This window comes from Tetranychus urticae, chromosome 2, assembly GCF_039701765.1.
Source record: "Tetranychus urticae isolate SD_2017Ah chromosome 2, NJAU_TeUrti_SD_1.0, whole genome shotgun sequence".
NCBI lineage: Eukaryota > Metazoa > Arthropoda > Arachnida > Trombidiformes > Tetranychidae > Tetranychus > Tetranychus urticae.
In genome coordinates this window covers 14,102,029-14,127,455 of record NC_142959.1, presented here as the reverse complement: position 1 = coordinate 14,127,455, position 25,427 = coordinate 14,102,029, and the positions used below count along the sequence as shown (strand labels likewise).

The 25,427-nt window shown below is 32.6% G+C and overlaps 5 protein-coding genes and 1 long non-coding RNA gene across 6 annotated transcripts in view; 3 read left to right on the top strand and 3 right to left on the bottom strand.

The window, feature by feature from the left end:
• The window catches only part of LOC107362312 (nephrin-like), a 92,099-nt gene extending 83,412 nt beyond the window's left edge, over positions 1-8,687 (top strand). The window contains exons 9-14 of the mRNA XM_015929348.3: positions 885-1,187; positions 3,346-3,486; positions 3,669-3,699; positions 3,918-4,006; positions 7,416-7,510; positions 7,579-8,687. Of these exons, the coding sequence (XP_015784834.2) occupies positions 885-1,187; positions 3,346-3,486; positions 3,669-3,699; positions 3,918-4,006; positions 7,416-7,510; positions 7,579-7,653 (734 nt within the window). The 3' untranslated portion in view covers positions 7,654-8,687. The remainder of the gene's footprint in view (positions 1-884; positions 1,188-3,345; positions 3,487-3,668; positions 3,700-3,917; positions 4,007-7,415; positions 7,511-7,578) is intronic.
• Positions 6,960-8,611, bottom strand: LOC112538596 (uncharacterized). Its single transcript, XR_003081798.2, has 3 exons — positions 8,469-8,611; positions 7,467-8,373; positions 6,960-7,307 (listed from the first exon to the last, which is right to left on the bottom strand). It is a non-coding gene; the product is annotated as an uncharacterized LOC112538596 (long non-coding RNA).
• A 2,359-nt stretch (positions 8,688-11,046) lies between the features above and the next one.
• Positions 11,047-15,813, top strand: LOC107362338 (venom protease). Its single transcript, XM_015929378.3, has 4 exons — positions 11,047-11,464; positions 11,543-11,935; positions 12,059-12,142; positions 13,503-15,813. The coding sequence occupies exons 3-4, from the start codon at positions 12,070-12,072 to the stop codon at positions 14,642-14,644; spliced, it is 1,215 nt and encodes a 404-aa protein (XP_015784864.1). The 5' UTR covers positions 11,047-11,464; positions 11,543-11,935; positions 12,059-12,069; the 3' UTR covers positions 14,645-15,813.
• A 909-nt stretch (positions 15,814-16,722) lies between these two features.
• Ythdf (YTH domain-containing family protein) lies at positions 16,723-21,080 on the top strand. The gene has a single exon (XM_015929338.3). The coding sequence runs from the start codon at positions 17,519-17,521 to the stop codon at positions 20,093-20,095; it is 2,577 nt and encodes an 858-aa protein (XP_015784824.2). The 5' UTR covers positions 16,723-17,518; the 3' UTR covers positions 20,096-21,080.
• Positions 21,081-21,547: 467 nt separating this feature from the next.
• On the bottom strand, positions 21,548-23,367 carry LOC107362327 (DNA primase large subunit). The gene has a single exon (XM_015929367.3). It carries the CDS (start codon positions 23,209-23,211, stop codon positions 21,730-21,732), a length of 1,482 nt encoding a protein of 493 aa, XP_015784853.2. The 5' UTR covers positions 23,212-23,367; the 3' UTR covers positions 21,548-21,729.
• A 323-nt stretch (positions 23,368-23,690) lies between these two features.
• Positions 23,691-25,223, bottom strand: LOC107369089 (acetyl-CoA acetyltransferase A, mitochondrial). Its single transcript, XM_015937005.3, has one exon. The coding sequence runs from the start codon at positions 25,102-25,104 to the stop codon at positions 23,860-23,862; it is 1,245 nt and encodes a 414-aa protein (XP_015792491.1). The 5' UTR covers positions 25,105-25,223; the 3' UTR covers positions 23,691-23,859.
• Positions 25,224-25,427: the final 204 nt, after the last annotated feature.

The following is a 25,427-nucleotide window of genomic DNA, read 5'->3' as shown; positions in this document are numbered from 1 at the left end:
CATCTTTTCATTTAACTTACTTGAATATTCATATTATCAAGACTCACGTCTTACCAGTATTCTTAACTCTGTTCAAGTCACCCTAGTCTTCATAGACTTTGCGATCCTCCTTCATAGGAGCTAAACTTATATTCCTTATTCTTATAAACTTCTAATAAAGTTCCTTAAACTCAAAAAGTTTCTTTAACCCTAAATTAGTGTTAACCATCTCTAATGAGATCTCAAATTCATAGTAGATTGTGAAAGCATTCAAACGCTATAAAGTGATCCTAGATACGAATTTCAATCTTGTAGTGAAAGCAAGAGTGCAGTCTTCTCCCCAAATTACCAAACCGAACCTTTCAATGATCATGTTTTAATCTTGTAAGTTCATCTTTTTTGCAACAAAATTTCACTTCAATCTGCGAAAAAATGAGATCTTTTTTGTTGAAAAACACGAAAGCATTTGAAACGAAATTCAATTTCTCGATTCATTTGAATGCTGCTGTTGCTGGGAATAATGTAAATATTATCGCAAGCTGTGGTTGCAAGTATTATTGACACTTGAACATTTTATTTATAAAATGAATTCCAAAAATGTCATCCAAATCGATTTGATGAGAGACATTTTCCGACTGTCAGCTGAAACTCTCATTGAATATCATTGATACTTTGTTTCAAGTGAACAATAACAATGATAACTGGGAAGGAAAAGATAACTCGTCATGTTTGGGTATTCATCAATTAATTGATAAATGTTATTCATATGCATATGTGTCAAAATGCTGAATGGAATAATTATATTTGTCTTTTGCTTTTCTTTCTTTCATTTACTACCAATAATTTTCCTAGGTTCAGTCCTGACCATATGTTGACTCATGTTTTTTTTCTTGTTATTTCATCAGGTCCACCGGATAAAGTATCTAATTGCATCAGTAATCATTCAATGTCAACTCTGTTTATTGAATGTTTGCCAGGTGATAATAATGGTTTAACCCAAAGTTTCCATGCTGAAGTGTTTAGTGGATTCTCTTCAAACCTTGAGCGAAACTTGACCAATCCCAAAAAGCCAGCCTTTCTTATAAGCGACCTTATACCAGGATCGACTTATATTTTTCACATTTATGCTTCCAATGCCAAAGGTCGATCTCACTCGTATCGTTTAGTGGCAACTACTCTGGGTGAACCGGAGAAACAAATGAGTCAAGGTAAGAGTCGAGCCAGTCAAGGCAATAGTCAAACCCAAATAGTCGAGTCTTGTTAGCATCAAAATACTCAACACAGTCCGACCCTTGATCGAGACTAAAGTTGATCCAGTAAAGGTGATGGTTAACGGTTTGAGTTGCCTCACTCAACTGCTTCTACTTGACGTTAGACTTGAACTTGGATCAACAAGTTCACCATCATCCAACTTTTTAACAGTTTTTGGACAGATTTTCTTCTTCTTTGCCTGCAATTTTTACACATTAATTAATAATAATCAAGAGATTAATTGGTCTCAATTAAATGTTGATGCCAGCTGAAAATGATATATTTATGTTGCCAATCAAAGTCAACTTTTCTGTATGAAAGACATGAGGAAAGCAAGAAGGTTTCCTTCAATCAAAATGAATTTGCTCAGAGAATTGGGAATCTTTGATAATCAATGGTAATAAATGTCTTGGTGTTTTAATTTTTTTGATTCCTCCGTCAAGATAGAGCATATATAATTCATTATATTTGACTGTTTGTTGCAATGGCAAGCAGAAGGCGAAAAAAAAGTCAGAGACACAATTGAAAACAATTTGTTTAATTTGATTGCAATTGAAGAGGATAAATGATTTACAGACTAAATCCTTTTTCAACTCTAAACAAGTCTATTGCCAAAATCAAGGGGTTACACATTCAATAAATCAATTGGGTTAAAGTCAAAATAATCTGGTTCACTGTCAAGGTAAGCACTGGAAATACCCAAAAGCAAATCAGAATTCGGTATTTCTTGTTTCAATTTTTTGTGTGGCTCTCAATAATCATGAAAAACCATCATGTTTCCCAGAATCTTTTTATGTTGAAAATGAAGACGAGAGAGAGAGAAAAATGATGATGATAAATGAAAGAGTAAAAAAACCAAGAGTCAACACAATAGCAACAGGAATCGAGAAAAAGAAAAATAAAGAACCTTCGGTTTAAGTAAACAGAAAAGGTTTTTTTTCCTTCTCTTCGTTCTTCTGTTTAACCAAAATAATAAGAAAAGTTGAAAGAGAGCGAAAAAATCATCATCAGCATGAAAGAATTGAGAAATGTTGAGCCCTTCTTTCAGAATAAGATGATGATTGTAATGATGATCAACAAAAACAGAGGAAACAATGAAATGTAAAGGACAAAAAATAACAAACAAACAAATCTTGACTTGAAGAAAGTTATGGATAAAAGGAAACATGAATTTTATTCTTGGCCGTTTACTTTGGACAATAAAATAACCAAGAAGATCATAAGGAGTTAACAATCCATGAGCATGTAAGCAGAGATAAATATCGAGTGAAAAGTTCAAGTTGCATTCAAAAATAGCATTCAAAGCAAGGAATAAGCAAAGACTAAAAGCGTAAAATTGAAATCTCACAGTTTCCATCTTTAACTAGACACACTGTTGGTAACAGCGAAGTCTGTGCGGGCATTCGACTAAAGATCTTGCAGTTTTCATTCATTCATTTCATTCAGTATAAAATTGATCATCTTCACATCATCAGAATGTTTATTCAGAAAATTCACTTTAGAACAGGTTGGATTATTGACTGAATACGTAAATTAGTAAACTTTGAGCCACACCAGAGAGCATAAAATTGACTAAAGCATCTTCTTTGAACTGTGTTTCGAACTTTAACCGAAATTTCTTTCCAAAATGTAACTTTCAGATGAGTCGTGAGAAGCGAGTTTGTAAGAACTGAAAGTTTTGGAATTGCGAAAAAGAACTTTTCCATTGAAGTTTGAAAAAAAGATTTTGACAAAATGATATCAAAAGTTGATCGTTAATTGATTGCTGGTGAAGCATAATGTTTGAACTATCAATGGAAAGTTATTGAGTTTCATTAGCATTATTTTGACAGGAATCTGTTTAATAGTTAAAGTTCAGTTAAAGTTGAAATTGATTTAGAAAAGGTAAAAATAGCTTGAAATCAGTTTAAATGATAGTCAGTAGTACAACGAAAATGTATTAAAATTAGCTTTTACCCAATATTGTCACATCCAGATTATCATGTCAACATTTAATGATACAAAGTATCCAAAGGCAATAAGTTTAAACTCGACTTTGGCGTATTTTCATCAACTTTACCTTTCCATTGAAGCAATGAAAATTTGACATTTTTCTCATTCTCTTTCACTCCACAGAAAGCATTGACCAAGTAACCTTTGGTCCAATTTTTGTATCATTAATCGGATTTGTAGCAATACTGGTCATCATATCAATCACAATAATATTATTTTTACGGAAACGTTCACATCGACGATTTAGTTCAATCAATGGACAAGGTAAGAAAATACAGTGAAAAGAGAAACAGAAAATTTTTCATTTTTGACCATTTTTTCAAATCTTTTCATATTTTCACATTTTGTGTTCAAAACATCAACTAATAAATTGCCTTTTCAATAATGTTTCTTCATTTGCACATCAATTCAACTCGATTGTTGCTCTTTTGGATGTTCCCTGACAGTTGAAGTCAATGTAAACTCGGATCATTCCAAGTAAGTATCAACAAATGAAATGACAAAATCCATCATTTGGCTCAGTTGGAGTCGATCCATCATTATTAACCAGTTTTCATGAAATGGTTAAATTAAATTTCGATTCCAAATGAAAAGAAATCTTTTTCAAAATTTTCTTTCTTTTCGAGAAAAATGTTGACCAAAGCTCGACACGTTTTGCCACCATTGATGAACCTTTATCACTCTATTCCAATCAGATTCAACAACATTTCTCCCGGAAACAAACCTTTGAATGGATCAGAGACTCGAAAGTTGAACAACGTTTCAAGTGCCTTGGACATTGAGTGTAAGTTTACAGAATGCAAAATGCAATAAATTGTCATTTAAAAAGTGATAAAATTGACATTCCAATTGAGGTCAAATAGTGTCGTTTGTTGCATGAAAAAAATGGTTGTCATTTCGAAGAGAAAAAAGTGTTTTCTCAAAAATAAGGTAAGATTAATTGTACCTGTGCATGTTCAACATTTACATAAAGTATTAATAAAGGTTGATCATCTGGAAATGTTAACAATTTTACCAGCAAATGATTTATGTCAATCGCAATCTTACGATCCTTTGTTTTACCTCTTTTAGTTTCAATCATTCAGACTGAACAATTGTTGTTGTTTGCCTGTTAACAAATGAAAAATGTTTATCCTGACAGATTAGCTGAGTTTATATATATTTTACTCCTTTTTATCTTGTACACTTTCCAGGTCCTGAAAGCAACTCATTTTTTAAACATTTTTCATGGGTTAGACAAGACAGGGTAAAATGGTGAATCGAGAAGAAACTTTAGATAACATTTCAGGCCTTTTCTTTTTTTCGACTTTTTCTTTTCTCTCTTTCTCAACCATCTTTTTTCTTGCTCTTCTTTCCCCAGATTTACCATGTTTCTGCAATCTTCTGATATATACTTTTACCGTTCATCATTTTATATTTGAATCTCTGAGTAGCTTTTTTTGCTTCTCTTCATTTTTCCATTTATGTATCATTGATGTTACTTGAGCTTATTATCCCAAAGACAAGATTAATAGCAATTCAATTTGAAAATCATCTTTGCTTTGTGATCAAGAAAAATGATTGTAACTATTCAATTATTATCGCTGTAATAATCATCGGTGAAGAGTATTTTTGGGTAAAAGATGATTGAACAGACTTTAAACTTTGATTTGTAAGGACGAACATGAGAAACTGTCAAGTTTCATTCATTCATTTTGTTTACAATGTTTATCAAGTTCTTGAAGGGATTTAGTCGGGGAGTGAAACAGGGAGTTATTTTTGGAGTTGTGATTATCAACAGAACAGATTTGTAGGATTTCAGGCGTTTTAGATTAGTGAAAGAATAACTTTAGCTAAGGAGATTTTTAAAGTTTGGCAGTTGATTTTAATCAGTAAACTGTCGAGAGTTTTCAAGCTTGTAAAAGCGTTTCAAAATCTTGAAGGTAGTTAAAGCATCTCATTATTCACCACGATTAGACCAGTAGATTTAATAAAAAAAATCACAAATGTTGACAAATTCTCTTCTTTCACCAATTCACAGTTTTAAAGCGACTTCTTCAAGTCATCAGACTGTTTGTAAAACTGTTCAAATATATCGATCAAAACCAGCATTAGTTCGCTAAATTCTTAGATTTTTTAATAGTTTCGATTCTCAAAACACTGAGGCGTTAAATAAAAGCTGTTTTTGGAAAAAGTTGGAAGTATTTTCTTTTAACAAAAAAACAAAATTTTGTTTCGCTGTGCTGAGTTGCTCTTCGTCGCATGATTCTCGATTTGATGAAGATTTTCCAAATTTCCTAAGAATATGCCTGTGAATATCTGTCGACGTTTAATAGTTTATCGGTCGATAAAATGTTTTTATCTGAAAATTTGAAAAATCCTTTGAAGTCAATGTCGATGGAAAAATTTGTTTTGTAGAGTAAAAGGCTTTCTGTGCAAATATCTTGCTTTATAAAAGTCTCAATTTTTATTCTTGTAGTTTCAAGTTTTGTTATTTCATTTGAAAACTTATTTGACCCTGTCTAAACTATGCCAATAAAATGCAAATAAATGAAATATTTATTTAATAATGCCAATCAGATTGAATAAATAATGAATGATTCAATTTTTGTGAATTATTTCAATCATTGGATTTGTTTTTTCCATCCAAATCCGTCTGTAAACCCGTTCTTTTTACTTGCTTTTTTCACTTTTTTCTTACAACAATAATACAATAAAACGAGAGACAATTTAAATTTCCATCGATATTATAAATTCATTGGAATAACTTTTTCTCTTTTTCCTTTTCTCCCATGCAAATTGTAATCTTGAATGCAAACCAATTTGCATTTGAATTTTCGTTTTTTCTTCTTTTTTCGTAACTTTCAACGAAAAAAAAACTTCTGTAGATTATACATGCACAAGGCTTGCTTCTGGAGACAAGAAAAATCAGGCAAATATTCAGTTCCATTGAGATTTACCAATGAAGAAATAATCTGAAAATGAAAAGAGCCGAAATGAACACTTGAAATTGAAGAGTTTTTTTTTCGGTAAAGTCAATGTTCATTGATACAGGTAAAGATTTTTGGTCAAAATGTAAAAGTGCATTTGAAATTGAATTTCATGGACAGAAAAAAGAATAAACTGAAAAGAATTTTCCTTTCATTTCAACCTTTTTTATTAACATTTGTGAATCTTTTCCATCAACTATTCAATTTAACATCAATCACATTTAGCATGAAACATTGACAGAAGGTGAACATTAAAATTTAGGTTCAACTGATAATCACATTTAGAGTCTTTTTGCTTCTTCTTTCATTACAATTCATTGAAGGATTTGCTTTTTTTCATTCAATTGTTTCAAGTTGACCATTATTCAGTCAACAATCATGAAACTAATATGTTACGAGTAAACATTGAATATAAATTAGAGTGAAGAGATGATTAACTTTACATGTAAACAACAAATGGACAGCATTAATAATGTGTGTGTTCATATATTGTTATCATTATTGTGAATGTTAATAACAATTGTTACAATTGAGTTGCAACCCGAAAAAGGTAAACATTATTACTAATTCAATTGAAAAGATGATGATAATTACAAAGCATTATCATAAAAGAGGTAAAACATGTTTACCTTTTCAACTTTTCCGTTTGTAATATTTTTTCTTATAACTTAATAGCAAGCAAATTATGATTAATATTGCATTCATATAATCTAATATCATTCCTAATTCAGGGTAAACTTACATAATATTACAATAAAAACAACAACATTAACAGCAACATTTATCTTGTTTTATTTGTTAACATTTAGAAATATTTTTATCCAAAATTTACTGTTCCATAACTTCTTGATTGCATTTGGTAAAAGTAGAACCAGGAAAATTAAAGTGGATTTAATTATTATTTTATCGGTTGATTAGGTGAGGTTTAGTTTGGACTCAACCCAAAACTCTGTTACAATGTTTTAGTTTTGTTTCACATTTGGAACCGATTTCACTTTAGGTTGAGACTCGACAGCTTTTGGGTTTCCTTTTTGTTTTATGATTTTGACTTGGAAAAAGATCAGAGTTGATCTTTCCGTTGATGCTTTTTGATTGAAACCAGGATAAATGGTGAATCTGTGTGTGAAGATGTAAAGGTTTTGTCAATATTGGAAGTCAATTTTGGGTTATGTTGGAAAATATTTTGCTCTCTTTGATACATTTTCATCTCTTTTGACTCTACAGGTTCAGTGTTTGAACTGAAAGGGGAAACTCAAAAACGTACTTTAAACTCACCTGATGCTCGATACATTTACCAACCCAATGGTCCACAATATCAGGTAATCATTGAGTAACTTTTCGATATTTTCATTTCAATCTAAATCTATTTGTTTTTTTTTGTCCACAGATAAACTGTAATATGCCTAAGGATCAAATGCTTCCCTTGTTACCTGGAGATGTTACTGAGGCAACATCAGTATAAAACAAAAATATTCATATTTTTATTTAAAAGAAGCAAAATTTACTTGAAACACTTTTCTCCAAACAAAAAAGGTTCTCTCTTTTTTTGGGTTATTTTACGAAAGAGGGAAACATTTGAAACTGTTGTTCACAGGTAAACATGATCAACTCCAAGGAATGATGAAATAATATGAAAATGATTTTTCATTCGATAACCATGAATAACAATAACAAGAAAACATGGTGAAATTGCTAAACAAAAGTGAAAAAAGGTTGATTGCGAGGAGAAAACTTGAAAAGCCTGAGGGAATTCAGGGAAGAAGAAAAAAACAGTTTTGGATCAAGAAAAAGATGAATGATTATGATTAGCTGTTTACAGAAATAATAATCAATTCAACTCGACTCTTCATCTTTCAACAATCAACAGTAATTGGAAATTTTCAACCCAAATAACAAAAAATCCTAGTCAGACCAAATTGTCGAGTCTAAATTGTTCACTTTTTGTTAACATTGGTAACTTGATAAATGTCCAGTTTTGAATCCTTTTTATGGTCATAATTTTGTTGAATATTCCTTTGGCTAAATTGCTGTTCATCCATTGAAATCAAGTTCATGTCATTTGCCTTGTTCAACTGTTTGTCCTTTTGTTTGGTCAACATTTCCATTGTTGGTCTCTTTTAATGGTCACAATTTGGAATCCATTTCTTGACCTCTTCTTCCTTCGGCACCAGTTAATTGCTATCTGTGATAATAAATAAATAAATTACAATTATAATTATGTATTTACGTTTAAACAAAAGGTTTTACTTTATTAAACTTCAATACAAATGAACAAACCTTTATGTTATTGTCATTAGTATTAATACGTTTTGTTTTATCCTTTGTTTTAAATCATCTTTTCTTGTTTTTTGTCAATTTTATACACCATTATAAATCTGTAGTTCATTCATTGTAATTTGCTAATCAGTGTTTAATACATTGGTATAAATATAAATATATATATTTGGTTATTTATAAAACAATTGATTGTTATGGACTAAACTGTATTAAACTAAATGGTTTCAGTTTTTATCTTGCGTTTGTCAGCTGATTTCTTGGGCGCCATCTGCGGTAATTTCAATCAATCACTTTAATAGTTGATATTATTTTCAGCATCTATTAACTAATTGGAACATACCTTTAATTGAACCTAATTGTGCCTTTAAGCTGGTAGCCAACAGAGTAATTTCATTATTGTATGAAATGTAATATTTACATTAAACGAGTCAATCATTTGCTTTCTCTCAATCCATTCATTTGATGTTAGGCCTTTTCTCAATGAATCGTCCAAAAATTGTCTTTGATTGCTTTAAATTGTCCAACATTATTCCGCTGTTAATGTTGCTCATTAATGCCAATTCATCCTAGTTTTATCAACTTTTGTCATTATATTTATACAATAATTCCCTAATGACAATTGGTAAAGTTTTTGCTGGTGAAAAAGGCAATTGAAAAGTAAATGAAAGTCTTGATTCCATTAGAGGTGAAATTATTCCTGAAACTGGTTTATCTCTTGTCAAGGGTGCATTGATTGATGACTATTGTGATTAGAAGATGATCAAAATATTGAGAATGATGAGGATTGAAGATTTTCAAGAAGCAGCTCCTCAGTGAAGAAGATTATCTTTCATTTTATTCCTTTTAATAAATGATGTGCAAAATTGTTCACCCTTATTAACATAATTGTAATCCAGTGAAAAAGAGTCAGGATGACAATTCGTAGCATATGAAGATTATCGAGGATATAAAGTGGGTAAAGTTGAGTTTTTCATCATCTTTTCAATCAAAAATAATGCAAGTCTTTTGGGTAAGATTCGGGATTTAAACTGCAGAATGTGATTTCCATATTCGCCTTTTCCAAGCTAATTGTACCATTACTTTACAGTCTGATCAACCAATTTCCCATCGACTAATCAACATAATTTCAATGGTCAATGGATCCTAAAATTGGTTAAACCGGTCAATTGATGGTTTCATCGAAAGAGTTGCAGCACATCTCCAGGTTACTTTTGATTGATCAAAGTGAATCAGGTAGGAATTGGAAATACCAAGGAATAGATGATTACGTATTCATATTATCATCAGTATCATCAATCAATGAAGTTTTTCAAGGATAAGCAGGAGAAATTGCTAGAGATAAATTATCATCTTCATCAATCGTCATCGCCAAGTTTACTTTAATTTTCAGTGACAATTAATGAATTTCCAGGAATTCAGTTGAATAAGTAAACAAAGAAACTGGAAAAGAGAGAAAAGATATTCATTAGTAAATCATCAACATGTGATTGTAAACCATAACCATTGTAACATTATTACGATAGTTGGGATGAAATTAATTTTTAGGGTTATTTCATCATTTAGAAGACTAAATTTGTAATTGTAAGATACATTACTGGATACTTGCTTGGTTGACATGCAACTGGCAATAAGATGGATTCAACTAAATGATTACATTAATGACAATAAACACATTAAAAAAATGTTTAATACTTCTATTCTTGTAAATGTATGATGTTGTACATCTTTTACAGGTTATCAACCTGTTTAAAGTTAATCTATCTAAATGAAATTAAGCTAATTGTGGTTAAATAATGATATCATCTCAACTCTCCTATTTAGTTCAATGTTAAAATCATGTGCAAGAAAAAGTTTTGGGTTCAACAGTTGAACACCAGAAATGAAACCTGGTTACCCTTTTTTACTCTAAAACATTGTTTAAGGTAGACATGATGGTTGCATCATTGAACCAGGAATTACAGTTATTATCACTCTAATTAACTATTCAAATTAATCAACCTAAGGTCAAAGGGGATGAAGGTTAAGTTGACAGTCTTGAAGGTAAATCCATTTCCTTTTGAAAATATCTAGATGATTCTTTATTTTTTTTTGAATACATGGTAAAGCTAAAAGTAAAAAGATACTTACTTTGAACAGTTTATTTCCGTAATCAATTTATCATGTCAGTTGAGATTTATGATGAGTTACAAAGGAAAAGGGTAATCAAACTTTACTTTAGTATCGAGAAAAGATGATGATGATAATGTGTTGAAGAGGAATAAATGATGATAATAATGATACATCAATAATACATAAAGTACAATATTAACTTTGCTAGGGCAAGAAACTCCTTTGAGGCAATCATCATTTCTTTCATTCTTGTACTTCATCTCAAGTATTACCTTACCCAATCCATCAACAATGTTGTTTAACACATTTACTTATTGACACAATTTTAATAGAATAGTAAATCACAGAAATAAAAAATCATTAACAGCTGAGAAAATTGTTTAATTTCAAATCAATTTTACTTTTGAGTTTCCATTTTACGCCGCGAGGCTGATTACATAGCAAAAACTGGTAATCACATGATTAACACATGGACTGATTGGGTTAAGCCAAAGAGCATAACCAAAAACTGGTTATCTCTTGATTAATTATGCATTTTAATTAATTTACTTGTGAATAATTTATTTCAAGATGTTCATCAACAATTTTCAACTAGCTGTTTAAATTAGTGTTAATCTAAATTAATTAAAATAACTTATTGTTTTGTTGGGTTTACAATTTTCTCGATTAAACACTTGCAGTAAAACGATTCTCTCAGAACGTTTGTATCCCATGTTTTTGGGTAACATTTGGGTTGACCATCTTGTTAATTGGTTAAATTGTCGTTAATTAAGTGAAACATCTTGACTTGAGGAAAGGATTTTCCTTGGAATGATATGATACATGGTATGACATCAGCGAAACATTATTTCATTTCAATGGAATAATAATAATGTCCATCAAAAAAGGTAAGAAACAAACATTTAGGTCAAAATAATTAGACTATAAGCGAAGAGGGTTAACGTTCACGTTTTCATCTTTTACAGACGCAAATCAATGGACTGAAAATACAATCTAAAGTTGGTAAATTGTTAATTGTTGCAATGTTTTTTTTTGTTATCGTTAAAGAAATGAATACCAAAGTTGTGGAAAAGAAAGATGAATGTCCAGATATCCTTGTGGAACTGGTTCTTTTGGTTATCATCCTAAAAATCATTTATCGGTACCTAAGAATAGCTCACTATTTACCTCTCACCATCATCATCCGTAGTCTTATTAACATGGCATAATTAACGTAATCATCATCAAATGTCCATCCTCTTTGGGTTGATCGTAAATTTTCCCGGCTTTTTTGGTCTTTCACTTCATCATCGTTGTTTGTCTGCCGAGTAACTCTTCCATCATGAAAAGTTTATCCAGAATTTAACTTATATAAAAAGGTTTACCACTTTTTACAAACCATCATTCAACCTTCAACCAGATTGACTATGATATCTCTTCCAATTGTGTAATATCCACTGCTATTTTTAATTTACAATTTATTAATTTGTTTGCACCTACAGTTGATTCGACCATGTTCATCATGCACTGTTTATTGACCATTTCAATCCTGGTTTTACCCACAATTCACGGATTAAGATTCCAATGTAAGTAGACCTTTATTTTGTGTCCAAATCCCATCATTTGCTGTTCATTTTTCACTTGGTGTCAAGTTTTCTGAGTTAATCAGTTTCCAAAAGATAATTTCTATAGATTGTCAGTTAATTGCCAGCTGTTAAATTTTCACCACTCGATACTGTGTTATATTGAAATGTGAAACTCGAGTTGTACATTTTTACTAATTGGACAAAACTTGTGCTTAGTTAATGGTGCATTTTGGGTATGAGTTAATGTTAGATATTGATGATAGTTATAATGATTTCAATAATGATGATCATGGTTATGATTATTCTTGTATGATGTAAATAATAAGAGACCATTTCAAGTATTATCATGATTATTACCATTATTATTTAACCAATGAAGTTAAAAGGAAAAGAGCAAACTGTAAAGGTGATGTTAGGTAAGGAAATCCGGAGGAAATGATGAAATGGTAAACAGTTTAATAATGAAGACGCTTTTCATCTTCTCCTCTATTCATCATCACAATTATAATTAAACTGTGCTATCTTGTTTAGATTAAGTTAAAGGTCAACTATGGTGACCATTAGATGATAATTCATTAATCATTTTGCCTTTGTGGATAAAAATGTCAACAAATTGTTTCACTTTTTTCTTCTCTTCTTCACATCCCTATTCAAACATTTACCAGCATTTACTCTAATAATGTTATTGTTCTCGTTATGATTTGTAGTTTGTTGTGATATACGACAATTAATCATTTTCTTGCCATTGAATAGTTAATAGTTTAGGCTTAAAAAAAGGACCCAACAACAAACAAAAGCTCACAATTTTAGGTAACTTAATCAATTAATGAACGATATGGTTAGTTAATAGCATTCATTATTAATGTTTCACTAATGGTTATAACATTGTAAATTAAATTTTCAACTGTATAATGATGTTAATAATTGATGTTAATTTTTATTTTCAATATTTGTTTGTTTGTTTGGTCGGGTTAATTTAATTGTAAACTTCAATGAGAAAATAGGAAAACAAAAGAGATCCGGATAATCTAATTTTTTTATCAGGAAACAATTCCAATTAACTCATGCTTAATGATGAGCTTACAAGCTAATTTTATAACCATTTTATTGAGTTTAATTTAATTAACCTTTTCATTCAATTAACATCAATTCAAATTTTCATGTGAAATGTAAAAGTACATTAACAGGGTTAAAAGTATTGAGTCAATTTTGGATGTCAGTGTTTGCTCTTTTGATTCAGTCTATTTCATTTTTCATTTCGATAAATCCTTTACCTTCATGATGAAGTGGTTTAACCAGATTGTGTTGACTATTATAATTAATAAACTGTGTTCTGTCTGTTCTCCTTCTGATTCATTAGCGGACGATAGGCCTGGACATCGATTTGAAGGCGATGACAATTCAGTTGGATTGGCTTCTTGTTCAACAGCTCAAAATGGATCAGGAGTTTGTGTTCACATCTATGAGTGTCCCAACTATAAAGATTTAATACTTGTTCGGTCAAAGCCCAAGATATGCCACTGGTCGGGTCGTGTTCCAGTCATTTGCTGTCCAGTTGTTGATCCACCAAAAAAGCCTAAACCTGAACCCGAGACTCCAGTGGAAGTGCATCGTCGTCAGCGTAACTCGAGTGACTGTGGTACTAGGTTGAGCAATACAAGGGATGTATCTCGAATTGTTGGCGGTGATGTTGCCTATGAAGGTGAATTTCCTTGGAATGTGGCCATTTTCATCCGTGAATTGGATGGTGATGTTGTCCATGAATGTGGTGGCTCAATAATATCTGATCTATATATTTTAACGGCTGCCCATTGTTTTGAAAATTTACGTCCTTCCAATTATCTTATTGGTGTTGGTTCCAATGATTTATCTGCTACAGTTAAACATGAAGTTGAGGAAATTAAAGTTCATCCCAATTATGATAATCACCAGTTTTACAATGACATTGCCTTGGTTCGGTTAAAGAAAAAATTAACCTTTAATGAAGCTGTTCGACCCATTTGTTTACCATTTGATTATTTATCCAGTCAATCAACATCCATCAAATCACCTTATAATGAAACAGTTACCATCTCTGGTTGGGGATTTACTGAGTATAATGGACAGCGAAGCCGTATTTTGTTGAAAGCTGATTTAAATTTAATGCCAAGGGAAATGTGCAATCAAACCTATTCTCGGCTTGAGTCGAGAAGGATTTCACGAGGAATAACGGATGATTTTATTTGCGCAGGAACTCCTGATGGGAAAAAGGATGCCTGTCAAAGTGACTCTGGTGGTCCTTTAATTGCCAAATTAGAGACCAATGATCAAGTTGAACCAGGATGGGAATCTAAATTTGTTCAAATTGGTATTGTTTCCTTTGGTTATAAATGTGGGGTTCGTGGTTATCCCGGTGTTTACGTTAATGTGTACAAATATTTGAGTTGGATTGTTGACAGCATTAAAGAACCATCAATGCCAGCAGTTGACCTTAAATTGAACTTGGACAATTTTAACAAATGATAAACTCCTGTTGATTATGACGATGATTGTTTTATTGTAGACAAAATGGAGGAAAGAAAAAGGAAACAGGAATAAGTATAGAGACTTAAAAAAGAAGTTAAAATGCACGAATTATCCTTTTCAATAGCTTTATATTGATGAAACCAGGAGATACAAATTGATTGAAGTGAAACCATGTTTCCACGTCTCTCGTGGCAAATTACATTACTCACCCGGAGGCAAATAATATTGGTCATCTTTTATTCTGTGTCTTGAATCTTCATCTTTTTTTCTCATTTAATGATGTTGGCCAGCTTTTAATCCACTCGTTTTTGACGGTTGATGGTGCTATTATCTCTCCATTTTTTCAATCATTGAAATGTATTCCACTTTCTCATCTACTGCCAGAATATTTTCAATTTTTCCTGAGAATACTTGATTGCTACAAATTATATACGGAACAAGAGAAGCAAGGAAAAAGCGGAATCATTTTCACTCATTTCAAAAGCAAAAAAGACTTTGATTGATCAACTTTAACTCTTGATTATTCCAGTCTGATCTCGTTTTTTATATACTCATTTATTCTTATGGCTTATTAACCAATGTGATCGCCATCCTTGGATCTCATCTTGGACTTTCTCAAGATCATCAACTATTTTTTTTGTGCTAACTTTCAAAGAAGATGATAATAGCCTTGAGGTTAAAACCAAATCTACAAGTTTACATAACTTACTTGGAAAACAATTTCTTTGCACTGATTTTGTTTTACTTTTCTCTTCATCATTGAATTGACTCTCATGATATTTTCATCGTCATCATCATCGTCATTATCATCATCTTTTTCAAGACGCTGGATTTCCATCAGATAACAACTCTCTCTCTCATTGACGAAAGTAAATCAGAATTATCATCACGAAACTTTTTTTTTCTGTGAGACTTTATCAGCCTCAGGCAAAGACAAAATGATTTTCAAGTAACCAACGAATTATCGCAGAGTTTTCTCTCACATTTTCCCCATTTTTATCTCAATTATCATCACCATTCTTTGTCTTTTTTGTTTACAGCCTGACATCTACTTTTCCATGTTTGTGTTGCTTAATGAAAGGACAACAATAAAACAAGATGGTAATCATTTATCAAAAAGCTGGACGTAAACATTTGTCTGTAAATAAAACACACTTTTCAAATAACACTTGTTTACGTTTTTTATATTCAGCTCGGACCGCTCTCCTAATTATTTTAACCTTGTATCAGAATCTTTAGGAATTACCATTTATTTATTTACACAGAGTGTAATAGCTAAAAAAGAGTTTGCTTTTATTTGTCAATTTTCCAGGAATCAAGAGCGGGATTATCCAAATGTATTTAGCTTTCCAAGATCAGATAATTTTTAAACGTGCTTCCAAAGTCATTCAAGATCACTCGGCTATTTGACTATTGATCACCTATCAGTTAAAGTAAAAGTTCAAGTAAACTCATATTTTTTATGGTTGGTGTCATTGACTTACAACAATGATATGCTATCAATCGCTATTATTGAATGATATAATTTGTTTTTTATACAGCAAACTTCAAATTCTAGAAATATTTTCAAATATACGAATTCAATTTACATGAAGGTTTAGCTCGAGAAAATGCCACTGCAGCTCGGAATCCGACTTCTTTTCATCTATTTCCATGGCCTACTACAATTGTAATTAGCGGTTATTCATAAATGGTGTATCATTTACATTATTTATGCCAATTCAATCATGTCTATTTTAGTTGATCAATAATATGGTGAAGATAATACCAAAAATGTAAATCAGAAATGTGTAAATTTTAAAAATAGATTTTCAACACTCCCGATCAGATAAATTTCAATTTTACATTGTTTGTCGATTATACGATTTTCAGCTCAATTCAACTTCTTCGTGTATCAAGAAAATCACCCATCAATGGTTATTAGAGCAAGCTTGATATTTTTGATAAATATTGAAAATCACAAAAATAGCTGCTTATCAAGTGTTACAAAAAAGCTCATTCAAGTATTCCAATCCTGACGCGTTATCTCGATGATGATTGTAACCACAAATAATTAATAAAACGTTAGATTGATAAAACTAGGAATTTTATTTTACTGTTATGAAGTTATCATGGATCCCTCTACCGTTAAAGTCATACGAGAATGAATTCGATCATTTGTTCGAGAAATGGTTATAATATGCAACAAGAGATGGCAGCTCAGTTAATGTAAAGAATTTTTGTTTGAAAAGATTCATTAATCAGTTTTGTTTCAATCTTATTCTGTATCTGATGAGCAATAACTATAAACGTAATCAGTCGATGTATATTCAAAGGATGGTTATTTACTAAGCATCTCAATCTATTCAGATAATTAATAACTTACGGGAAAAGAAGGAATAATCAGATGTAACGTTTGATTGGTTATTTTGAGGAAGAAAAGTGTTAAGTTTACCTTAAAAAACGCGTTATCAGCTGTTTACAGAGCCATCTACATTCGAATAGATTTAAGTTGTATTCTGGGCTTGGATCTTGGATTTTTTTGTTTGGTTTTTTATTACAATTTTGTTTGTTTGATTTATTGTATTGAATTAATTGTGTTTAGCTTGTGTAGTTTTTATTGATCCAACCTCAATGTGCTTACCCTAAGTGTTGTTTATAACGCAAAAGCACCTTAAATTGCAATTTTTGTATCAAGATATATTGGTTTACCATCAAAGACAACAATATAAATTATACTATTGTTTCAAGTGTGAACAAAATTTAACAGAAATCTCTTCATTTCTATTGTAGATCTTGTTTGACTCTCTCCTTCTCCCTCTCGATTTTTTAATTTTGTTTTATTCCTTCTTTTTTGGCTGGTCCATTTGAGAAGTGAAAGGTTTAAAACAAATGGAGAGGCCATTTGATATCTGCTCTTTTGGTATGATCTTGCAAGGTGCTGATGGACATCATCTTCAAGGAAATGATCCTACCAATGGAAGTCTTCAACACAGGGACGCAGGACGCTATGGAGGTCAACATCATTATAATCAAGTTGGCTCAGGTCCTGGGCATCAGCCTGGTCCACATCAGGGACATCACGGTCCAAGTGGACATGCAAGTCAGCCGGGTCCTCCTCCACCAGGACCACCGCCACATACTGCTCCTGGTCCTACTGGACCTTATATGGATATATTTGGTTACAATAATTTTGGACCTTTTTTCCCTAGTGCAACCCAAGCTGCCAATACCACTGGTAATGATCATTTCTGGTCTAAACAAGCTATAGGACAACCTTTACCTGGTAATCCGTACCTTTCAGTCCACGATGAAGCCTCTTACTATTCAAGGGACACCTATGGTGATTCATTTAATGCTGGTGTTCTCAAACATGTTGAAACTGGTATGGGTGCATTGACCCTTGATTATATAAAGACTGATTTTACCGGCCAAACAGTTGGTGCACCTTCATTTCAACAAGCTAACCCTGCACCTCAATCAGTAGCAGTTACTCAAGCTGCTGTTCCTTCAGCAATGCCTGGTGCTGGTCACTCAGGAATCGGCAATTCATTTGATGTTGCTAAACGATTGGACTCTATTAACTTAACATCTAATAGTGTTGGACTCGGTGTAAATCAAGGTTCTAGTAATGTTGTTGGATCAGCTAGTAAAAAGCCTTCTTGGGCTTCAGTAGCTTCTCAACCTGCTAAACCTGTACCTAAATCATTAAAATCAAAAATATCCGGCTCAACAGTTCTATCTTCGGGTAAACACATGCCTCCTCCTACACCACCCACTAGTATTGACAGTATAGGTACATGGGAGAGTAAAAATGGTTCCTCAATTGGTGTGAAAAATATTCCTGGGTCTGGTCCAGTATCTGTGACTGGTCATGGTCAACCTTCTGGAGTAGGGAGACACAGTGGTAGTTCAAGTAGTGTCAATCCTGTCGGTGCGATGAATAGTAATAGTGGACAAACTAATCCACCAATAGTTCTTGGTAACGGTTCAACCTCATGGGGACCTTCCCAAGGGAATAGAAATGTGTCTAGAAGTGCAAATGTAGCCAATTCAGGGACTGGTTATATTCCATCGTCCAATTTAAATTCATCTGCAGTTCGACAAGCTTCCGGGCAAGTCGTTACTTCTGCATCTAATCATCATCACAGTGTGACAGGAGGTGGTGCTATTCAAAACAATCATCATTTTCATCAATCTTCTACTGGAATGGGCCAAAACTTTCAAGCAAATGAAGTAGGTTTAAGTGGTAGCGGTGTAGGTGCAGTACACCATCATCACCACCGAGAAAATAACCGTTATGGAGGGCAACATCAACATAATCATGTTGGCCCTGGTTCACATCCACATCACAGCCATGGTCATCACCATTCTTCCTCACACCAGCATACTGGTTCTGGTGGTCATAGTTCCAATCATCATCAACAACAACATCATCTTGGGGGTCATGGACACTCAAGTGGAACTAATCATCATTACCATGGTCATCATGGTCAACAAAGTCATCATCATCAAGGACATCATGGTGCATCATCTAATGCTGGTCCCCAAGGTTCGGCTAGCTCCGGTGGTAGTGGTGGAGGTGCTACCAGTAATAGTTCAATTGTTCCATTGGATAATAATGGACCAAGTTATCCTTCACATCCAATTCTTGACAAGTTACGGCTTGAAAATAACTACAACCCAAAAGAATTTGACTTGTCCCCCAAGGATGCGAGATTTTTCATTATTAAATCTTACAGTGAAGATGATATCCATCGTTCTATTAAGTATAGTATTTGGTGCTCAACTGAACACGGTAATAAGAGGTTGGACAATGCATTTAAATCCCAAGAAGGCAAAGGTCCTATGTATTTATTTTACTCTGTTAATGGCAGTGGACATTTCTGTGGTATGGCTCAAATGTTGTCTATGGTTGATTACAATTCTAGCAGTAATGTATGGGCTCAGGACAAGTGGAAAGGACAGTTCAAAGTTAAATGGATTTATGTCAAAGATGTTCCTAATGCTCAATTAAGGCACATAAGGCTAGAGAACAACGAGAACAAGCCTGTGACCAATTCTAGAGACACTCAAGAAGTACCTTATGCCCAAGGTAAAGCAGTACTCAAAATCATGCATAATTATCGTCATACAACTTCAATTTTTGACGATTTTTTGCATTACGAAAAACGACAAGAGGAAGAATATCAGAGACGAGTTGCTGGTGACTCCTTGCCAAATAACAACAGTTCCGGAAGTGTATCAAGCAGTAATGGCCACAACAACAGAGAAGATAATAATAGAGGAAATACTAGAGAACCTAGAGACAGAGAAAATTCAAGAAAAAACAACAGAGATAACAATCGGGACAGCAACAATAAAGATAACAGTAGTTACCATAATTTAGCGAACTCAAGTGGACATGCATCTAACGCAAACTCTAGCAGTAATAAAAATCCATCAAATTTTTGGGAATTGGATGATTAACAACATCGAACATTGCTCGAAAGTTTTATTCCTTATGAAAATTGGTCTGCTTGATAGTTTCTTGTGTATTCCTTTAACTATTTCTCCCAGTCTCTTTCACGCACTCTTTCTCAGTTCTCAAATTCTATCTCTTGATTATTTTTTCCATTTCTATTCCTTTTCCTTCTTATCCTTAGCCTTAAATTTTTAGTGTTATCTCTTTCTATGCCTTTTTGTTCTTTTCTTAAGTCTCAAGTCTTCTCTTCAAATTTAAGACAATAATCTATTACCAAACAACCAACATCAACAATAACATCAACTGCTAGAGCAAAAACTTACCAGAACAAGTCTAAGCTGATATTGGTCACGCAAACAACCTGCCAAAATGAACTTATGAATGAAAAACTTAAAAATAAAAGCCCTCAATTTGTTATTTCAATTCAGTGATAAAGACGATATAAAGCTTCAAAGGATCAACTCACTGCTACGGAAGCTTTTTCCAAATGTTTTAAAATCATTCTGATGAACGTTGGGCTATAAAATCTAATCGTGGTTTTTGAAAGGCGACTTGTGGTCATTTGAAAAAAACTTTCATTTTTCCTCTTCAATTCTCGCAAACACCAATGTTTAACCGCAACCTGAAAATATTTAAGCTCTCTTTCTGTCTATTCTTTTCTCGCTCTCTGTCTCTATCTCTATCTCTTTTCTCTTCTTTTCTTCCTAGCAACCTTAGAGTTACCATTTAAAGTAAAAGAAATCAATTTTTGAGACTTCAAGCTATGAGTGATTAAAGAAAAGAAAGAAAAGAGAAATAAAGAATCACACACAATAATTCTGGTCAATTTTTCTCAAAGAACCATCTTTAAGCACAAAGAAGCAAAAAGATAACGGAAACTTTTGACATGTAAACAATGATCAAAATTTAATTGATTCTGATAGAAACGTGTCGATTAATGTATATAAAAAGATTTGACTTACAAAATAACAGACAAAAAGAGACCACAAAGGTGTAAATGTTATTGAATTCAATTTATTGATTCAATCAATCACTAGCAACAAAGATCGACACAAAAAAAACATATTTGATTACGGAAACTGAAATATGCTCTTTATTATGACCGTCTCAAACGATTGGAATCAATTTACATAAATCATCAAAACCATCAGTGAGAATCAAATTCAGCTATTCTCAGTTTGCAGTTTACCAAGATAACACAAAAATCAATTAAAAGCCTTTATTTTTGTTTTGCTTAATAGCTTCAGTCGAGATTCAATGCATTTTTTAATGATCTTACTGTCAGTTGTTTAATGAATTACAACTTTATTTAACAATAAGATTTCAATCTTTAAATCATTGTTTTTCTCTTCGATTTTTCCATTTTGTCAAATTTTGCAAATTAGATTGCAATTCATCTTCTTTCTTTAAGCAAGGAAAAGTACTTTATTCATTGATTTCACTAAAATTACTAGAAATAAGCTTTTGTTTCAATTTATTTTAATCAAATAAAATCGAAGATCTATTGATTGGACGGGAAAACATTAACATGTGGAAAAAAGAGGATCAAGCACAGATATAATTGTAAATTTGATAAAAAAGCATTAGATTTAGTGATCTAAAATTGTGCAAAATTAATCATTGATCAGGCAAATGCAATTTATGAAGTCATAGTTTTTAAAATAGCTTTACGACTATGTTGAAAAAATTGTGTTGGGTGATAAATAATTTCATCCAGATCAGAATTGGGGTTTTTAAAATTGAAATACTTTGTACAGGCTTCTCTAAATTGTTTATCAATTGAATTTTGTACTATCGAATTAATCAAGATTTCTGGTAGATTTGATTTGGATAGAAAACTTGTCAAATTTTCGCGGTTTAACTCTTTAAAAGGACAACCATGGCAATCTTTAGGTCCAGTGGTGATTGAGTTGATAATTTTTGCACAACTATAACAGCTAATACTCCGTCTTTTACCTTCTCTTCCATAAATATAACGGAGAAAGTATCCATATTTAGAATTAAACTTCTCAACAGTTATTCGATGTGTGAATTGTTGTCTCAATAATTCGGTAGTTTCCTCCAAACGAAGACCTAAACTCTTCAAAAATAGGCAATATTGCAACCGAGCGTAATGTCGAAGATGATGATTTTGTAACAATCGATGATGAATATTATTCATACAAGGTGGAAACGATTGATCCACCAAAGAGTTAACAATTTGTAAAGTTGACATGTTGCTATCTTTGGTTGGTAAAAATTTTCTTATTGAAGAAACTGACCCAATTAGTCTATTATGAGCATTCTCTATGATTGGGATCAACCGACGTTTTTCATCCAAATCTGCTAGAGATTTTCTTAGCGTCCTCATAGATGTATACATTTCTTTCTTGAACCGTTGACAAACAATAGGAACCATTTGATATCCAGTGACTAGGACATTTCCTTTGTAAGGAACAACTCGTCTAGAAGCAATTAATTCCAAGGCATCTTCAAACTTCACTTTAAACATGATTCCGGGTTTGGTGGCATAACTTTTGAACTTGACACCATGTTCATTTTCTTCAAATTCATCATCGATCTGGTTTCTTAGGAACTTTAAACTTTTATAGCAAAGAAAGTCATCTCTGCTCTTTTTGTGAGAACGGTTAATCACTTTGCGATAATGACAGGCATCGCCGTCCAGTTTAATGACTTGATATTCATGGAGATTGTTTGCATAAACAAAGTCAACAATTTTGTGTCTAACACCTTCATCCATTAATCGGAATCGCAGCAGTTCACATTCGACTTCCACAAACCATCGTGTCATTGATTCATCAAGAGAGTAGTAGAGGCGAAGAAGGAAATGGGACACTTCATCACGATAAAGAGCATCTTTTTTGTTTTTAGACCAAAGCGTCGGGTTAGTTGATAAGATTTTGAAGAAATTATCTTCACCATTACTTGTGTCGATGAGATTTTGTTTCAAAGTTGCATAATAGTTTGGGTTGCCTTTGATTGTTGAGTAGTCATCACGATTAGACACTAATATTCTGAGAATCTTGAGCCGTTCATCAATCAGTCTGGGAACTTGATCCAATATCAAATTACCAATCGGTGGTTCGCTATAAAAAGAGACACCAAAAAACTTTTGATCCATTCCAATCCAAGAGATGAAATTCTGTGCAATAAAGTCATTATTTGGATTGAAAACACTTGAAAAATCAATAAAGTTATAAGTAATAATCAAGAAATTTGTTCATAATTATTTAATCGTTAATATCATGTTTAAATTTCAACACAAACAAACTCGACCAATCAAAAAGGAAGAGTAATGTGCCATCTGCCATGAAGAAAAAATACTCAATAGAGGATGGGCTTGCGTTCAGCTAACTCAAGGCGGTTATTATAACTCCAGTTAGTAAAATATCGTATTTAATTAATCTTTAACAATCAACAAATGATTATTGCTCATGATAATTATCACTATGCACTATCAATGCATAAAAATAATATCTCATCTCACAGTCAGTTGAGTATTCAATTAAATCCGAGCTTTGCCTGTGTTTGAATAAAAAGTACTTTAACACTTGTATTTTACTACCACCAATTGAAATAAAATTTTATCGCATCAAGAGATACAGATCATGATTTAATAATTGATATAAACATCTTGGTTCAACAAAGAGTTTAGAAAACATTGGTTCTTAACAAATCAAAGGCACTACGTAAAAATAATGTATCTTAAAGGTGTCCGAAAATATATTTCCAAAAGTTTTAATCATCGAAACTCCGGGAATTAGTTTATTTAAATTCTTTGAATAAGAATGGCAGATGCTCCTCCACCTCCATTACAAATTGATGCGATACCGAATTCCCCTGATTTCAAGTTATGGACAAGATGATTGACAATTCGAGCACCTGACATTCCAATTGGATGACCCAAACTAACAGCACCACCGTTCATATTAACCTTTGCAGGATCCAAACCAAGAATTTTAATGTTTACTAAGGGAACGACACTGAAAGCTTCATTGATTTCCCACATAGCAACGTCATGGGCTTTCAAACCATTACGATCCATTAACTTTTGCATAGCACCAACTGGAGCAATAGGAAAATCTATAGGTTCTATTTCGTTGTCAGCATAATCAACAATTTTTGCCAAAGGATTAAGGCCTAACTCTGTTGCAGTTGTTGATCTCATCAAAAGACAAGCAGCAGCACCGTCATTTAATTTACTAGCATTGGCAGCTGTAATGGTACCGTCTTTTTGAAAGACACTTCTCAGACTGCTCATTTTATTAAAATCTACCTTGTGGTACTCTTCATCGTCAGTAATTGTCTTGGTACCAGCTTTTCTGTCAGGAACAGCAACTGAGATCCTTTCTTTGTCAAATAAACCAGCTTTAGCTGCAGCAGCACTCTTCTCATAACTTCCAATTGCATATTTATCTTGATCCTCTCGGGTTATACCGTACTTTTTGGCAGTATTTTCACCACAATTACCCATGTGAATTTGATGGAAAGAGTCCCAAAGACCATCATGAATGATACCGTCAATCAGCTGAGCATTGCCATAAGTTGCATCTCCACGTCTCAGGTAAAAGGGGACATTAGACATACTCTCCATTCCACCGGCAATCATAATATTGGTTTGGAAAAGGGCAAGTGATGAAGCACTAAACATGATTGACTTCATTCCTGAGGCACATACTTTATTGATAGTTGTTGTAATTGTCTTCGGTGGTAAACCAGCATTGATGACTGCTTGGCGAGTTGGTGCTTGACCAGCTCCAGCACCAACAACATTACCCAAAATGACTTCATCTACTTGCTCTGGTTTTATGTTTGATTGCGATATCAAAGCTTTCACAGCTTGAGATGCTAATTGTGGAGCAGTTAATTGAGACAGAGATCCTCTAAAAGATCCAATTGGTGTCCGAAGCGCAGAGACAATAACAACATCAGGTTTACTTGCAGCTTGAATGCTCAAATACCGTATTGATTTGATAGAAGTTGGGGAAACAGTTTTGAACACTTTACTAATCATTTTGTGGAAATAAAACTGTAACAAATTGATAAATTAAAACAATTATAAATCTTAAAGGCACAGTAAATCAATTATTTAATAACAGACAAACAAGTAAAGAGTCATAAGCTTGTATCAAGTGAGAAAAATGAAGACAGACGGCTTGACAGAGAAACAGCTTGAATTGTAAATATCTCAGTGAGTGTGAAAATTTTTTGAGGTTTTTTCTTGTTAGATTATGATCACCAACTGAATTGATAATTGATAAAATAAATTGATCTGATAACTCAGAGTGTGTAATTACTTGTGCTTTAAATTGAAAATTATTCATAATGTTTATTTAT

Bases quoted from the DNA above. Each gene is read 5' to 3' on its own strand.
- LOC107362338 (XM_015929378.3), top strand. From the start codon at position 12,070: ATGTTCATCATGCACTGTTTATTGACCATTTCAATCCTGGTTTTACCC. The intron at 12,143-13,502 runs GTAAGTAGACCT...CTGATTCATTAG, and splicing joins TCACGGATTAAGATTCCAAT to CGGACGATAGGCCTGGACAT.
- Ythdf (XM_015929338.3), top strand. From the start codon at position 17,519: ATGGAGAGGCCATTTGATATCTGCTCTTTTGGTATGATCTTGCAAGGT.
- LOC107362327 (XM_015929367.3), bottom strand. From the start codon at position 23,211: ATGGATCAAAAGTTTTTTGGTGTCTCTTTTTATAGCGAACCACCGATT.
- LOC107369089 (XM_015937005.3), bottom strand. From the start codon at position 25,104: ATGATTAGTAAAGTGTTCAAAACTGTTTCCCCAACTTCTATCAAATCA.